General features: G+C 37.7%; 1 protein-coding gene across 1 annotated transcript in view; it reads right to left on the reverse strand.

Annotated features, from left to right (window-relative positions):
- itga1 (integrin, alpha 1) overlaps positions 1-15,552 on the reverse strand; it is a 34,146-nt gene extending 18,594 nt beyond the window's left edge. Inside the window, exon 1 of the mRNA XM_072454724.1 lies at positions 15,453-15,552. Coding sequence (XP_072310825.1) covers positions 15,453-15,501 — 49 coding nt within the window. The 5' untranslated portion in view covers positions 15,502-15,552. The remainder of the gene's footprint in view (positions 1-15,452) is intronic.
- Between the last annotated feature and the right edge of the window lie 2,309 nt (positions 15,553-17,861).

The raw sequence follows: 17,861 nt of genomic DNA on the forward strand, positions 1-17,861 counted from the left end.
GAGAAATTTCCACCAAGAAACATTTTAAGAAAGCTTGTTGTAACAGAACAATGTACAAAACGAAAAGAAAAAAAAGTAATTTGTTTCACGCATTGAAATGTCAGCGATTTTGTGAACAAAGTCATTTTGGAGGGCGCCAGTGGAATTTCGGACATCACTGCGAAGCTCTTGGCCGTGGGTTCCATCTGAACTCCAGGACAAAGACCTTTTCTCTCTCCATCCTCCTCTCTCTGCGTCTGTCTCTCACTGCACCAAGTATATCATACAGACTCTATATAAATCCAGACATGTCTTATTGTGCTTGCACGACAATGACATCCTTTATCTCCACAGAGCAAGAAAATTCCTGGAGTATAACTTATTCCCTTGACGCTCTTATGAAGGAGTACAGGAGAAGAGGGGATCAGTGGGGTTAAAAATGTCATGCAGACATGGGCCACATTCTGAAAGACATAAATAATGAGTGCTGGATATTAATGTCACCATACAAGCTTTACTCAAAACCCTTTCAGATGCTGAGCCCTGAAAGGTTGGTCCAAAATTAAATTTTTGTCCTACAACCTCTGACCTGATAAATGGCTTTTCAAGTAACAGCCAAAAGCATGTTAATTATTAGATTGTACTAAAAAAAAAAACAATGCCAACAAAGAACCAGTCAGCATAAATGACAACTAATAAAATCTGGGACTGGATAGAAAATGGACTTAAAGTAACAGTATGTTCCTTCTTTCTGAAGGTGGACCTTCACATGCGTGATTCCATGGAAGGCAAGGCAAGTTTATTTGTAGAGCACAATTCGTACACAAGGCAATTTAAAGTGCTTCATACAACAGGGGAAAATGCATTAAAGTCACAAAGACATGACAGGAATCACAAAACCCTAATTTCTATTCATTCAATTTAAAAATGTTGCTGACATGAATCATACATTTTGTCCGTTGCTTAGTGATCTGCCAGATGGAAAACAAAATCTATTGGACCACACTGGCAGACACTCCAGACACTCTTTCCCATATTTATTTGACATTGCCATGGTGACAGGCGTCTCCGGGATGGGCACATCACTGTTAGATTGATTCTTTCCCATGTTTGACCGTCCCTAGACGTCAACGCGCTATCTGCCTCTGCACGCGTCTGTGCTGAACTAATTGTCCCAGACAAAACTCGACCAAAGCTTTTAGTGTTAAAACTCTATGGAAATAGAGTTAAAACCATATGTCAGTACATTATCAATGCAGAAAGACAATATTACGACATACAGTGGAATGTTATAGCCAAAGAAACATTTCCGTGGACACGAGCAGAAGGAGGCTCCTCCAGGCTCAGTATGAGTCAGGTTTGTGGAGATGCAAGCAAGTGCAATACAAACATCCAAAAGTAAATACAAACAAACATGTTTTTATTTGAGTCTATTATTTGGCAAAAAAGTTAGGCACTGCTTTAAAGGTGCACTATGTAACTTTTCTAGTGTCACCTGCTTGTCTTCATTGAGGTGTTACTGCTTTGCCTGAGATGTTCTACATTACATCCTTAAAGTGTGTTTTTTGTATTGCCTCATGAACTTATATGAAGAGTATGATACCGTGCGCTTTCTAAACAAAAAGTAAAATACAATCTTAAACATACAAATTACAAGCAATTTAGATTTCGTTGATTATTTTGTCAGAGAATCCACTCCAGAGATTTCCCAGCAGTGTCGTAGATGAAGTGTGAGACTTAGATGAAGTCGCGGAGAATATCCTGCCAAGAAACATTACCCCCGAGTTTTAGCCTCTGTTTTGTTCACTTCCTCTGCCGCCCCTCTCCATCTGTCTGAGACTCTCCATTTCCTGTTCACATTAACCTCAATAGAGCCCCCCTCGAATCAGACACACACAACTATTACAACAATACAAATTATTTTACTGTACAGGCCTTTTCCAATTACTGCATTCACAATATTTCGAAAGGAAACGCCCATTGTCCAACTGCAAACATGTCCATAAATGTGTGTATTAAGTGTATCCATTGTGTGTTGCCTTTTTTGCTTTGTCAAATTAAGTTACACAAGCAGCCATTTTTTCATTCAAACTGCAATTAAATAAAAATCTTCATTCATTGGTTAAAAATCAAACAAAGGTGCGAGTTGCATTGAAAACAAGAGATATGCAATAGTCTTTCAATATTGCCATAATCAATGATTAGTAATAACAGCATTAGTTGATAAAAATCAGATACAGTTGTTCTTATGTAAAAATAAAAATAAAGAAGACTCCAATTCAAGCAGTAACAATACTACCAGTAGAGCTCAAGTGTTTTAAAGGCCAGAGAGACTGTTTGACTTAAACCCACTGATGCTATTATTGATTAAGACTGCACCCAGAGCCTTTGGACACAGCTATTGAATCAAAACTCAATTTAAACATTTATCAAACCTTAGGGGAGGTCTGGTTAGGCAGAGATTGTTTGATGTGTCTGAAACACGGAGCAGAGCCAACATCAAATATCCCATAAACACAGGCTCCTGTCAACACCTGAGCACTGGGACTGCGTCTGCTTCTCAAACCTGCTACGGTTCACACACATATAACCTCATACATATAACCAGCAACACGCCATTGTTTATTTTTATAAGGTTAATGTTTTATCTGGTAGGATAGTAAAAAAAAAAAACCTATATACTAATATGGGCAGGGTTAGAATGACATTTATCAACACTAGTTATAGACCACTTGATAACATAAAGAAATAAATATACAAACACAATGATATATTATGTTGGAAATGACAACTATGATTGTGGTATCGAAATCATTACAGTATTGTGCCTTAGTAACAAAATGGAGTTTGAAATGTTAGTATCATGACAACACACTATTCAATTCTCAAAAACAACAGCACATAATTAGAACATGGTGAATAATTAACAGAACAGAGGCCAGGTCAGGAGTCCAAACCTGAGCTCGTCGCCATGAGCTCATGTTAACGACAAATTTTCCTGGAAATAGAACGTTTTGATGCCAAGAATACATCACAAATCCAATTTTTGTTCTTGTTTGAAAACTTTTTAAATTTCCTCTTTGCTACGTTCCGTCAAATGAATTTTGAAGAGAAGTTATTGCAGACTCGCTGACGACCTTCAAGTCATCATTGGACCAGTGGAGTTTTCCATACATTTTGCCATTATTTTTGTTATTGATACTATTATTATTTATATATATATATTTTTTTTTTTCTTACAACATGCCAGAACTTGGATCCATGGTAGAACAAAATACACACTTAAATGATGAGACCATTAATGATATAGATGATCCAACTGATTTCTACAATAACTTAAATTATTTAAATGTTAAACATGGTAAATATGATGTTGAAAAGGATATAGATCCTGATACTTACTGTAGTCAGACAAATTGTCAATATTACACAGAAGAACAGTTTAAGAGTACAGTGAACATGGAACATGCTTTCTCTGTGATACATTTTAATAGTAGAAGTCTTTGGAGCAATTTTCCATTTATTAAAGATTATTTAAGATTATTCCCAAAATTCAGTGTAGTTGCTATTTCTGAAACATGGTTAGATGAGGATAAAGTCTCAGCTGTTGAACTGGAAGGATATGAACTGTTTGTAGTGAATAGAAAAGACAAGAGAGGAGGTGGAGTTGCTCTCTATGTAGATTCTAACCTGCATTGTAATCGTATAGAAAGCATGTCTACTACAGTTGATAATATGTTAGAGTGTGTCACGGTTGAGATTCACATGGAGACACAAAAAAAAATAACTGTCTGTTGCATATATAGAACACCTGGTTCTTCTCTGGATCATTTTAATGAGTTTATATCTAATATGTTTCACTCAATTGGAAATAAGTCTTACATTGTCTGTGGTGATTTTAATGTTGACCTGCTTAACCCAGGTGGACACAAGAAAACCACAGACTTTATCAATACTTTTTATAACAGTACATTATTTCCAGTAATAGTAAAACCAACTAGAATAACAACAGAATCGGCAACATTAATTGATAACATATTTACAAATGAAATTGGTAAAATTGATGGAGGTCTTTTAATGACTGATATTAGTGATCATCTTCCTGTTTTTGCAATTCTTCAAAATGTATTTAAAACACCTTGTAATCAGACTAGCGACATAAGAACAGTGAGACATAGAACACCTGAAGCAATTGAGACTTTGAAAATGGAATTAAGTAAACAAAATTGGGATGAAATTTATAGGTATGAAAATCCTAATGAAGCATATGAACTCTTTTTAGCAAAATTACTTGATATTTATAATAATTGTTGTCCACTTAAGACAATAATTTGTAAAAAACAGATGCTGAAACCCTGGTTTACTAAAGGAATAATTAAGGCTTGCAGAAAGAAAAATCAACTATATAGGAAATTCCTAAAATCCAGAACGCAGGTTTCTGAAATTAAATATAAAGCATACAAGAATAAATTAGTTAATATAATCAGAAATTGTAAGAAAGAATATTATACAAAATTATTAATGCAACATAGACAAAATATCCAGGGAACATGGAAAATAATGAATGATTTAATACACAAGAGACATAATAATAATAATAATAATTATCCTAATTATTTGAACAAAGACAATGACAAAATAAGTCATATTAAGGGAATTGTTCATGAGTTTAATGATTACTTTGTAAACATTGGCCATAAATTGGCAACAAAAATTGTGCCCCCTCAAAACAATGACATGGAGATTGGGGTCACGTATGAAGGTGTAAATTCATTTTTTCTAAACCCAACAAATGAAAATGAAATATTGAAAATTGTGAAGAGCTGTAAAAACAAAAAATCAACAGATAATAATGGGTTCGATATGTTTTTAGTCAAAAATATCATGGAACATATTGTCAATCCATTTACTCACATCTGTAACCAATCTTTTAAAACAGGAATTGTTCCTAATCAAATGAAAATAGCAAAGGTTATTCCCTTGTACAAAGGCGGTGACAAACATTTGACTTGTAATTATCGACCCATTTCTTTACTTTCACAATTTTCAAAAATATTAGAGAAATTGTTTGTTAAAAGATTAGATAACTATGTTGAAGTCAACAATATATTAAATGAGTATCAGTTTGGTTTTCGAGCACACAGGTCCACAACGATGGCAGTAGTTAATCTGGTTGAAAATATTTCCCAATCATTAGATCAAAAACTCCATACAATAGGTTTATTTTTGGATTTACAGAAAGCATTTGATACAATTGACCACACAATCTTATTACAAAAATTGGAAAAATATGGCTTTAGGGGAAAAGCAAATTCGTGGTTAAATAATTACTTATCGGATCGATTCCAATATGTTCATCTGAAGGGAGCAGAGTCTAGTTGTCAGCGAATTAGTTGTGGGGTGCCACAAGGCTCTGTTTTGGGCCCAAAATTATTTTTATTATATATTAATGATATCCAAAAAGTATCTGATGTTCTTAATTTTATCTTGTTTGCAGACGATACCACAGTTTACTGCTCAGGTCATAATTTTAGTGAGTTGGTGAAGGTGATGGAGAGAGAACTGCATAAACTAAACAACTGGTTTGCATTAAATAAATTATCATTGAACTTAAATAAAACAAAATTTATGGTATTCAGTAACAAACATGTAGATAATGATATCAAAATCAAAATAAATAGTTATGAAATTGAAAGAGTCAATTATATTAAGTTTCTTGGAGTGATCATAGATTGCAAAATTTCATGGAAAACACATATACAAAATGTACTGAAAAAAGTGTCAAAAACTATTGCAATTTTATACAAATTGCAGTATATTTTGAACAAAAATGCCTTATATTTACTTTACTGTTCTCTCATTACTCCATATGTAACATATGGTATTGAGATCTGGGGAAACACATACAAAACTAGAACCAAACCAATTTTCATTCTACAAAAAAGGCCATTAGACTGATCAATCATGCATCTTATAACTCGCCGAGTCACCCTTTGTTCATTCAATCTAAGCTTTTAAAATTTTATGATTTGGTAGACCTGTATACTGCTAAATTTATGTATCTTGTTAAATGTAATCAAGTCCCTACATCATTGAGGATAAAGTTTGCCCAGAGGGAAAGTGAATATAATTTAAGGGGAACGTGTATATTTGACAGACCTTATGTGAGAACAACGCTGAGGGAACATTGTTTGTCAAGTAAAGGAGTTAAATTATGGAACAATTGTTGCGATGAATTAAAAAATGCCATTTCTTTATTTCTGTTTAAAAGGATCTTTAAGGAAACAATCATAGAAAAATATTTAGCAGAATGAAAATGCAGCTTTGTTATAAAACCTTGAATGCTTGTGGAGGATACTTGTGAGCAGACTGTCCAGTATTATGTAGTGTTGTTTTTGTTGATGAACTGTGGCTTATGAACTATAAAATGTCCACCAATGTTGAGCGTTTGAGAGAAGGGTAGGCACAATAAGCTTTGGCTTCTGCCTACACCTGGTCAAAAAACATTAATGTATCTCGAATTTAGTTTTGTGCTTGAATGTTGAGCACCTTTTGTTTTGTTTTTGACCAAACCACATTAAAAAAAAAAAAAAAAAAAAAATTATTGCTTATTGAATTGGTCATTTGTTGCAGTCATTCGTGGCAAATCCCAAGAATAACCAGAAACAAAAGGCCACGGATCGCAGTAGCACAAATGCCTTAATCCTATTGACTGATATAATCTGTGAGGCCAAACAAGTCGCAGATAAATAACATCTTCTAAAACCAAACTTAATTTAACCGGACTATGGTGAACTTCCGGCTCACAGTCACATCTGCTTGGTGTGTTCATACATTGACTCTTGTATCTTTCTGTCCCCTAAGAACCCCATAACACGCAATGCTATTTCGGACTCTCATTCATCTTCATCCCTCCACCCTTTTCCTGCTCATTTCATTCACTTACAGAACATGCAGGCCCTACAACGCAGAGGTTTCAGATTGCACGATGTGGTACTTACCGATGTATTCTCAAGAGAAGCGTTTTCCCTCACAGAACCTGCTGGCCAACAAGCACAAACCCACACATGACATCACCACCCCAGGCACTCGCCAAAGAGGCATCCCCCTTCAATTCACTCGCAGTTTAGTGCAAGCCCGGTTGGTAACCCGCCAACCGTATCGCCCAAACACATGGGGCTTGAGTCTCCTGATATTGCTGATCAGTGTTTCAAGGAACAGATGGAATAAGAGTTCATCTGGGACAGCTAAAACACCTCTGAAGGAACTCAAAATATACACAAACGCACCCCCGGGGTCAAAGACTGACCTCCCCGGGAATCAATAAGTGACATGAGAAAATAATCACCCATGTTATGAATGTAACAGGAAGAAAGGAAGCACAAGTGCTCATGGGTAAACTCTATATTTCTAACAATCACAAACCACACTATACGGTTATGGGTTCTCTTAATGGTGAAACAGTGAGTATGATTAGTAACAGGCTCATTTATGCAGCTTTCAAAAGACACTTATGAGATGTAAGAGCTAACGGTCAGGCTAGCTGCTAACCTCTGCATTTGACCCATCCTTCAGAGCCGCTGGGTTGACCCACCAGGAGCAGTGCTCAGAGGCTGGCTGGAGGATTCAACCCATTGTGCATGTTTTGGTTATTAAGATTTGCATAATATTCCTTTTTTTAAATAAATCAACTCTTCTCAACTGTGACATAGTTAAGTTGGTTAAGATTTGGATCGACTGCAACCTGATCTTTCTGAAATCAATGAGACTGCTCGCTGAACTCTAAACTGATTCATTTCTTCCTCCTTAGGCTCCTTGCCATCTGTTGCCAATAGGCTTTAAGCTAACTCAGCAAAAATGCATTTTGCTTTGTTGACTAAATGCTATTTGGGTTTGTATTTCATGCATTTCATCTGCTAAATATATCTGTATAGTTTCATGTGTAGTGAATGTTAGCGTAAATGTGCCTGAGGAGGATTGAATCTTACTTTCATAAACACACACTCCCTAGATTCAGGGAAGCTGCACTTTCCCTGCTGTTTTGTTTTGCAGCTGTTATTCCAGGCCTACCCAAGACAGGAAAGGCAGAAAACTATGGGGTTTGTCTCATTTAACAAAACTAGGCAAGGTCATAAGTGACAATCAGCTAGCACTGTGCACTGAGCAGTTCCTGTTTTTCTTTCTGCCCAAGTCACACAGAACCGTTTTAAAGGCAATGTTGTCAAACGTTGAAGAACAACTATGGCTTCCCCTTTGTTTCGCAGAAAGTAAGCTATGTTAAACTTAAGGTAAACAATAATGATTTAGGAGTGAGTAAAGGCTATGGACAGGCGGTATTGTCCTGCTGATTTAAAATAAAGAAAGAAAATGTCCATCTCTATTATGGTACCTTTTCAGAACATGTTAGAATAAGAATTGCAGATAATTAAGTATGAACGCTCTAAACAATTGCCATGTTGAATAGCATGGAAGTTCCCATATTGCCTCAGGCAGACGCTTCTCTTTGGATGATGCCAGTTTGATGGATGTCTTTGGCTGGTGTTCAGCTGGTGAAAGAGGTGGAGGTGGAGCACGGGGCAGGTCTGGTGTACAGATGCAGTGCACACAAACACCTATGCACTGAGAAAAACGCAAGGAGGATTGAACAAAGCACATAAAATACACCAGGAGCCTCAGAGAGTAAGTATAAGATATATGTGCAAGCTTTTCTGATTTACACACTTTTAAATGTTTTTTTTTTTTTTTCATTTTCATTTGTCTGAGCAATATATAACAAATGTATTGTTATTTGGATGGGTAAATTAAACCACTTTGACATTGTGTGATGTGAACTATGATAGAATGACAAGGGGGAGAGTTATGATTATGATATGAGTTATGATTCTGAACATTTCCGCTTGGCCCAACTCTAACACATGTCATCTACTTCACAGGCTCCTCCTCGTCTCCATCAGGCTCTTAGTGAGTGACAGATGGATTTAGCCAATCTCCATGAAACGTGAAGAAGCAGATAGCTGTAGCTTACAACTATTCATGGGTTTCAACTTGAGTACTTTTTCCCATTCAAAAGATACAATATTTAGTTTTAATGTGTTAATTGCTATGGCAGCAGATTATCATCATTCTGAAACCCACAGATAAACCTATCTTCTAATATGCCATAACCATATTACTGACAACAAACATGAATAAGAAACCAGCAAAAATAATGCTGGTCCTGTACCAAAAATACACATATTATTGTTTTTCTGATTCAATAATTTATGGGGAACAAAAAGTGATTGTTTCGTCCCATCGATGTTTTAAACCAACTCACAAACAAATCTTTCAACACAGTTTTGCTCAGAGCTCAGCCGTTTTAGCTCAGCTCTGCATAACCTCTGAACTCTGCACTTGGACTCCCCTCCTCGCTGCTGTTCAGGTCCTAACCAGACAGGCTCCCCTTCCTCCCCCACACTGTTTGTCAGAGAGATGCGAGGCCTGTCTCCCTGATGAGTCACCAACAGCTCCAGTCTCCAAACAACCTCCACACACTTTCCCCTTTTGCCTGTCTGCCCTTCTGTCTCTCCTCTGCCTCATTGATGCTCGCGTCTACATTTTATATCTCAAAAACTGTGCACTGCCAGTGACCGTCTAACAAAAAACACACGCTCTTAGGCACATGTGGCTCTGAGTACCAGTCGTGCACTTGTGTGATGTACATTTGATTATTTGACTACAATCAGCTGTCTCCTTCTTCAAACTTTTTCTTCATTACTTGACATATAAATGTGAACAAATGGAGTTCATGGCTCAATGTTCAAGGTGCATGTCAATATAGCAGCACTTTTTAAAAGTGTCAGCGTGGGGGGAAAACGTTACAGTTCTGCCGGGTTAACACCGAATGTGAATCAGGAGTGGGATTGAAAATCGCTCTGGTTCAGGGTGAGGTGCGGGTGCTTGATGTTTGAATATGGTTGATGAAAATTATATAGATAAAAAATTACCCGAGATTTCCACTTGTTAGAACAGAACGGAAAGAAATCTGTGACTCAGCTCAGTGACTCAAGCCAAATGGAGAAGTGTGATGTCACTGTAGAACTTGTAATATGTTGAAGACAAGTAAAGATATTTAACTGATCATTGTGGATTTTGGCATATTCACCGATTTCTTAACAGTGTTTGAAGTAAAGCAGATTCTGTGGTTCTCCTGGCTGTGAATGAGCCTAAATGTATTTTCATGGTCACTGCACTGCAGACATTAGAAACACACACGTGGGGAAGACTTGAAAAAGCAGTCATGTGGGTGGCATTTGCGGTTTCACAAGCTTCATCTTGAATCTATGAAGCACCTTTTTACTTCTGAGCATGTATTTGAAGAAACAAGTGTTCTTCTGTTTCAATTCATCCCATTCAACAGGAAGACTGTTACTTCCTGTTACTTTTACATATGAACAACTGACATTAGTAACTGTGTTATGGCCCTGGTAAGAAGTGCCTTGCTTGGGGATCAAACTTGAGTGATGAGTGATAACTTTTGCCAGTGTCCTCCAAAAGACAATCTTACATAGCGCCACTGCCAGCACGACAGAAGGTTTTCCTATTGTCCCTGTAACAGGCTGCAGAAGTCATCTACACAGTGACCAGCCTCACGCAGAGGTTGCTGTTGACATTTGCTCTACATGTTGTGGGTGAGGTTTTGGGTTTGACAAAGCCACATTGACCAAAGGGTATTATTCAGAACTTCAATCAGTACTTCCTCTCTCAGTCTCATGCATTTTCCTTTTGACAAGAGACCCACACAGAGCATTTATGAGTATATAACTGTATTAAGTGCACCAAGGTTCCCTTTATCACACCAGCACAGATTAAACCTCTGACAAGAAACCTACACCATGAGGTAAGTGTTATTTCAGCGTTGAGCCTGTGTGAAGAGCCATACACGCTACATCTGCACCAAATCACAAGGCCACCAGTTAAAGCCATTTACCAGAGGGGCCAGATGAGTCCTGAATGTTGTTACATGTTCCAATTCAAATTCAGATGAAGGCCTTAAAGTTATATTTGTTTAGACATGCCATGGGCTATTTATTTTTTATTACAATCCTCCCTAGTGTGCTGTTAGGCTGCACTGGATCTGAATGGATGCTAAAACCAAAAACAGTACACAAGAGAGAAGGAAGCTATTCTGAGCTTTTATTAATTTAAGTGAAGGTCCATCTCCTTGCCAGCAAACAGCTTATGCCAATTTGAGCTGATTGTAGCAAGACCGAGATGAGCTGATTCAAGATATATGTATGAAGCAGGACAGGCAATAAGAAGAAGATCTATAACAGAGGAACAGGGAGAGTGTTCGTCTGAAGTGCATAAATTTTGCTGCGAGCTTGAACGTCCACAGACTTGGATCTCACTGACCTCATGCCTTTTATCTGAATTAACAAAGGTCCAGACATCTGCAGCAGCATTCCTCCTCTCAGAGATAATATTAGAACAATGTTGAGTCATTCTGAAATAGCACTTTGAAACTTTTTACAGATTGCAAGATTTCTCTAAAGTTCAAACGTTCGAGAAACATCTTCATATCTGTAGTAATTCACGTTTTTGACTTCCGCTGTGTCCCGTAGTAACATAAGAGTGCAGGAGCATGTAAGACTGACAGCAGCACGGTGTTTCTCACTGGGTACTCTGAGTTCCCCATCAGTCAAAACATGAACAACACAGGTAGAATGTTCTAGATAAGTAGCTACAATATCACATACAAAAAATATCACAATAAACGATAATATTGAAAATACTTTCTAAACTTTCAAAACTTTCTAAAAAAACATTCTAAACATACCAGATCACATAGAGCTGCAACACTAAAAAGCAGAATTTTAACACTTAGTAGTTCATTTGTGTCTATAATGCGTATAGAAATGATTTATTTGACCCTGTACAACTATTGTTCAGCTTTATTATTTTTGTATTGAACGATAACTTGATCAGGTCATTTTCGTGGCAGGAATAGGACAGATTTCCCTTCGAGATAAACTGACTTATAAACATAAATTCCAATTTCAGTGTCTTCTGAAGTAAACAAAAACAACAGCCAAAGAGGTCCATTTAGTTAGTTAGTTGATTCACTTTTTATTTTTCACTTTATTCTTTTAAACATTGAGAAATTTTATTTTATTTTATGCAACTGGGACGTGCCTTTTCTTTTTTGTTCAACATAAATGAAACAAGACACAGAGAGAACAAACATTCTACATAGTCCTGACCAACTGTCCCGCTTGGTCCAAAGTCTGTTAAATGTGTCCATTTTTAAATTAAGTCCAGATGTAATTGTCGATCTCATGTCGGTTATAATTTCGGTCCAGTCCTTGATTGTTGGCGCAGTTTGTGTCATTAATTTTTTCGTATTTTTTCCTGCCAAAATTATGCTCCAGACATATTCATTTATTGTGTGCACGGCAGGACTATGTTATGTTCAAACAACTGACTTCTTAGTACTTGCTATACTTTTGTTATACTTTTTCTTTCATAAATGATCAGTTACAGCACAAGCAATGACGGATAATCCCATAAATGATTAAAATAACCATTACGTGTCAGTGTTAAGGTGGTCACGTTGCTCTTATTTTCAATGTGCATGGTCACTGCAGCCTGACATGTTCTGATTAGAGCCAGATGCGCCTTTCTCCGATGCCGCGCCAAAACTCAAACCACCTGTAGCCCCATCTCCGTAAGGAATTCAGAGAGATTAAATGCTGCCGCTACTAGAACCACATGTGAGACTCTGAGGCAGGGCTGGGGCTACGTCTGCCGTAGCATAACATGGGATCTCCCCGGACCAGCCTGGAACCAGGGACCCCAGTGTAACACAACAGCTGAGGTCATGCTCGTTAAGGTCACAGAGAACGGCACTGGAGAGGGATGGGAGCCGAGAGGGATGGGAGCCGAGAGGGATGGGAGCCGAGAGGGATGGGAGCCGACAGGAAGTAGAGCTGAGGGTGGGGATGCCAATGATGAGATTTTAACGACGTTGGGTGGAGAATGTACTGGATACGCCATTAAGATTTAACAGAACTGCAGTAAATTGGAAGGAGGCAACGAGGCATGTGTGGGAAATTGTATTAAACAAACAAACAACTATTAACATTTGTGATTAGATTTTCAATTGATGATTTAATAATAGGATTCTGTTCAAATTTCACGTTTTAAACAGCTCCTGGAGAAAAGTGGCAAAGAGACTGAAATAAGCCTATGAACTGACAAATGAATAATTCCATGTATTCCAGAACCACACAGTTTAATAAAGAATGAACTATTCTTTTGTGATGAAAATGCTCAAAACCTTGACCTTAATACAGCTTTTTTAAATTGTCTTTATGGTAACAAAATTGGTATTGAGAATCTAGTATATTCCTTAGTATTGATTTTAGTATCATGACAATTCTAATTTCGCACAGATATTAACTGCAGAGTTTGCCTTTTTTTGCAGAATAAGAGGATGTATTGTTTGTTGAGGAAATTCTGGTACTTAAATAATTTAGGAAGCTTTTTCAGATTTTCTCATTTCCGGTAACAAATAAATTCATAGTATTCAAGTATTTTTGTATTATTTGACCCAAACTGCACTCAAAAGACTACAACTGCACAGGAGTCAATTCAAAGACTACACTTTATGCAGACATCACTAGGAAATGGTATATTTATATGTAAAAAGGCCATTTGAACTCATAGTTAACTCCCAAATCTTTGCTGTTGTCCATTTGTAAATCCATATAATCTAAATACAATATTTTTTCAGCGAATAAAAATGTTGGTCAATTAAGACACTACTAACCGATTAATCAACTAAAAGACTAAGAATCGCTTAGTCACATTAAGAATTGGAAGGAAGGAGTTGTAATTGTTTTAAATAATTGTTTTAGGGGCAGGGATGTCACAATATAAGATTTTAGTTCTACGATTATTGTGAGAAAAAACAACACCATTCAACAATTATTCACAATTACTGAGACCTAAATCTTTTATTGTCTAACACATTACTGTTCCTCAAGTTTGTAACCAGCTTTATGTAATCAAACTTACTGAATGACAAAATAAAAGACAAAAACATTGTCTAATTTACATTTGGGTGCATTTTTTGTTTTAGTTACAATTATGTTTTAACCTGAATAATCACCTGAATAATCATGACACCCCAAGTTTAAAAGACAATTTGAGTTTGGAGTCTGTGAAACGATGATATAAAATTCAAAATAACCCATTGTACCACTGACATAACCACCAACCAGAAGAGGACAAACACAGTAGATATTTATCATGAGACTTTCTGAACAAAAAAGCACCTCAAAGTTAAGCTCTTGATTAGATACGGCTAACAAGAGGCCAACTGGGGTCACTTTGGGTTAAGTTAGAAAAAACAGACTTAGCAATAAGGAGTTGTAAGCTATTTGAGCTTCAGTAAAAAAAAACACATGCACCCATCACAGTCTGCATCACTAACTCAATTCTGTAATGAACATCACAAGCCGGCATCACGTGAAGTTAAGGTAGAGAGAGTTTAGGAGGGGCCAGGGCACTGTTTTTTATCTTCATTTACAGAGATGTGGTCCTCCAATACTGCCGTCCAGTATTGGAGTCCAACTAAGACACTAAATGTACAATGTCCATGCGTTTCGAAATGGCAATGACAGTGGTGAAAATACAGTAGAACATACATGTACTTAGGTCTTCAGGGTTGGGCAATGATGACAAAAATAAAGTATCTAGAATTGTTTTTATTACTCCGACGACAATATTCCAACAATACTAATCATGTGCCTGTAGATGTTGTGTGCTGAGGTCCCAGTACAGCACAACACATGAATGGAAAGATTTTACCACAAAAGTTCAGCAATATCACTGTCGCTTAAGCGCACTGTAAATTTGTTTGATTTTATTTTACATCAGCTTTGTCCAGTAAAAAATATAATAATTAGAAAGAAAAAAAAAAGATAAACGCTCTTTCAACTGGACTCTTTCACTTTTAAAACAATGAAGCAGCCAGTTCATTTCTTCTGTTAAACACTGACGTAAGTATCCTAGGTTTTTAAAGTTATAAACACTCTTGGCCCATTATAACAATTAAGCTCCAGACGGTTTCAAGGATGGATTTGAACTTTACGCACCATCTCCTGACGCCCTCCAATTAAGCCCCCGTCCACAAACCGCACGGTCTCATTATTTAGAGTCGTGTCGTGGCAACACGCGGCGTGGATGCAATAAGATGCCCGTCGGTTTCCCTGCAGTCACTGGCCTATAATAACACTAACGGGAAGTTTTAAGGGCAATTCACGAGGACATTGTCACGTTTTAATAGACAAAGTAACCGGGCAAAACCTGTTCAGATTTGGACGTCGCGTGGTTTTGCAATGACGCCGGCTGCATTTAACAGAGAGAACATTGAATTAAAACACATTATCTCATTGTGAGTTTTAAACCAGGGTTTGTTTGTGACTTACCAACAACTGGCACTGTTGTCAAAGTGAAACAGCGCGTCGCATCCCGCATCTTGACGCAGTGGATGTGTCCGCAACGGGCTCGGAACAGATTCAGTGAAAAAACACAGAAATGTCCCTCGAAGACGAAAGCTGAGAGACTTCTTCTTCTTCTTAATCCACTCTACAAGTCATCGGCCCTTGTGCTGCATCCGCGGCTCGTCTGTGCGTGCATAGACTCCGAGGCGGGACGAGCCCAGATCCATCGCGTTTAGTGAGAGCAGCGCGCGGGGGCCAGTGACTGAAGGAGGAGGCGGAGTGAGGCGAAGGGGCGGGGGGCCCTACAGAGTCAAACATGCACATATGACCGTGCTTTGGAGTACTTTTGGAAATCTGTATTCATTTTAGTCTGCGGGGTTAATTATGTCTGTTTCGTTCAATTCATCAGGCCGCAAATAGTCAATGTAAAAAGCTGATCAGATCCAGTGTAAACATTATTCTGCAGTCGCCTCGAAGTGTGACAGTGGGAAAGCAGATTTAATAATATTCAAAATAAATGAGCAAATGTCCCATCTTTTCCTGCCTTTGACAAATGTCCCCAAAGTCCCCTGTCCTTAGACCTTAATTCCTCTCCGTGCATGGATGTGAGACTGGGACTGGGAGAGAGATGGACACGTTTAAAAACTCATCATTATAATAATTTTGAACTGTAAGGCTAAACTGTGCTGCTGAAGTGATATGTGATGCAAAGCAAATATTGGAGAAGTTGAAATGGCTTGCTCTGAATATGGGGTCATATGATCCCCAAACCCCCCTGCAAATGATGCCCATGTGCAGGAGCCTGACGCCGCATGAACGCACTCTGGATGTCCTAGGACCAGGTGAGGAACTTTAGCGCACAAAACACACAGTCTATGATCAGTGACTTTGTTCATGCTGAAGCGTCATTTGTGTGTGATGTGTTTAAAACTGTATGTAGACTATTGATAATGTGGTTGTTCCATGTGCACAGAACAAAATATGCGTTTTCTCTCTGAATCAATGTACTTATGCACTTATGGGTAAATCTGCTATCTTTGTGCAGATAAACACATACAAATGCAAAAGTCAAGTGTCTGTTGGCGTAGTTTATTAAATCAAACAGGGCTCTAAAGCTTTAAGTGAGTCTTATTGTGCTGAGTTGCCATTTCATAAAGCAGAATGTGAGCATTTGGATCCGACCCACTCACACCTGTTTTAGACTGTGTTATGACCAACCTGCCCGCTGGATACAAGTTGACCCCTGCATTATAATGACATAGTTTTAATCTATAAGACCACATAGGAATTGTCGAAATCCAATAACTGAACACCGCCTGGGTTAGTATTGTGGAGGCCATTCCTCCAAATCACCTCTCCGAAGGTGTCACTGGCATTGCCCCCGTGGGCCCAGTAGAACAATGAAAAAATAAAATAAACTTTTAGCTTTGGAACATTTGCTGTTTTTTAACAGAAATTGTAGTGTTAATGTTTCCATACCCCTTTTTACATTTTTGGGGGTGTTTTCTTTTAATTTGCTCAAGTGATTACACTGAAGACTCTCTGACCAGACAAAGCCCTGGGGACCCCTTACAATTCAGGCCCGGGACAACAGGGGTGCAAAAGGATGCATTGCAACCTTATTTAAAAGTGTTGCACCCTCATTTCAGGTCTGTTAAACATTGACACTTAATGGAAGAGTATCATCTTTGTACCTCTCAAATGCACCTCAGTCACTTTGGTCTAGACTCAAGCCTATTACAATCCCCACTCACAAGCTGGGGGCCACTGGTCTAGAACAGCTGGTCTTTTATCTTCTGTTTAGAACTAGTATAGCTTCTGTTTAAACTAGTGTATTCCTATTTTAGATGGTATTTAGTGACAAAACCACTGGTCTAAAGTCTCAGTTTAGTAGTACTTTAGATTGTGGTATTGTATTTTTGCTGACATGAAAAGGCTGTATTATTGACATGTTTGATGTCTTTACTCTAAATTATTCAGCAAAACATAAAACATTGTGTTGCATTTTTTATTTGCATGAAAGTGTCAAGCTGTGACCAGTGCAGTGCCAATCACATAGTTGGTAAATTGTTTGGCTGGGTCACAGAAGAAAAACAGCGTGGGGAAGGACAGGGGTACAGTTCAGAGTTCCTGGATTTTACCATACATTTGCACATATATCTTCAGCCATACACTTATGTCCACATATACCCACAAATATACACATGCATACACCCACACACCTGTACACATGTATATTCCTACACATATTCTGTGACATTTCTAACTCAACAGTTAGAAATGCATTGTCGTGCTAATTTTTGCCAGCGTCTAAACGGAGCTAATGATAGCAAAAATAAATGTTGACATTCAAATGTCGGTTTAAATAACTTACAGATGTAATGACATTGATAC

Source organism: Eucyclogobius newberryi, unplaced genomic scaffold, assembly GCF_026437365.1.
Source record: "Eucyclogobius newberryi isolate DKJ021-1_F unplaced genomic scaffold, fEucNew1.0.hap1 SCAF_2, whole genome shotgun sequence".
NCBI lineage: Eukaryota > Metazoa > Chordata > Actinopteri > Gobiiformes > Gobiidae > Eucyclogobius > Eucyclogobius newberryi.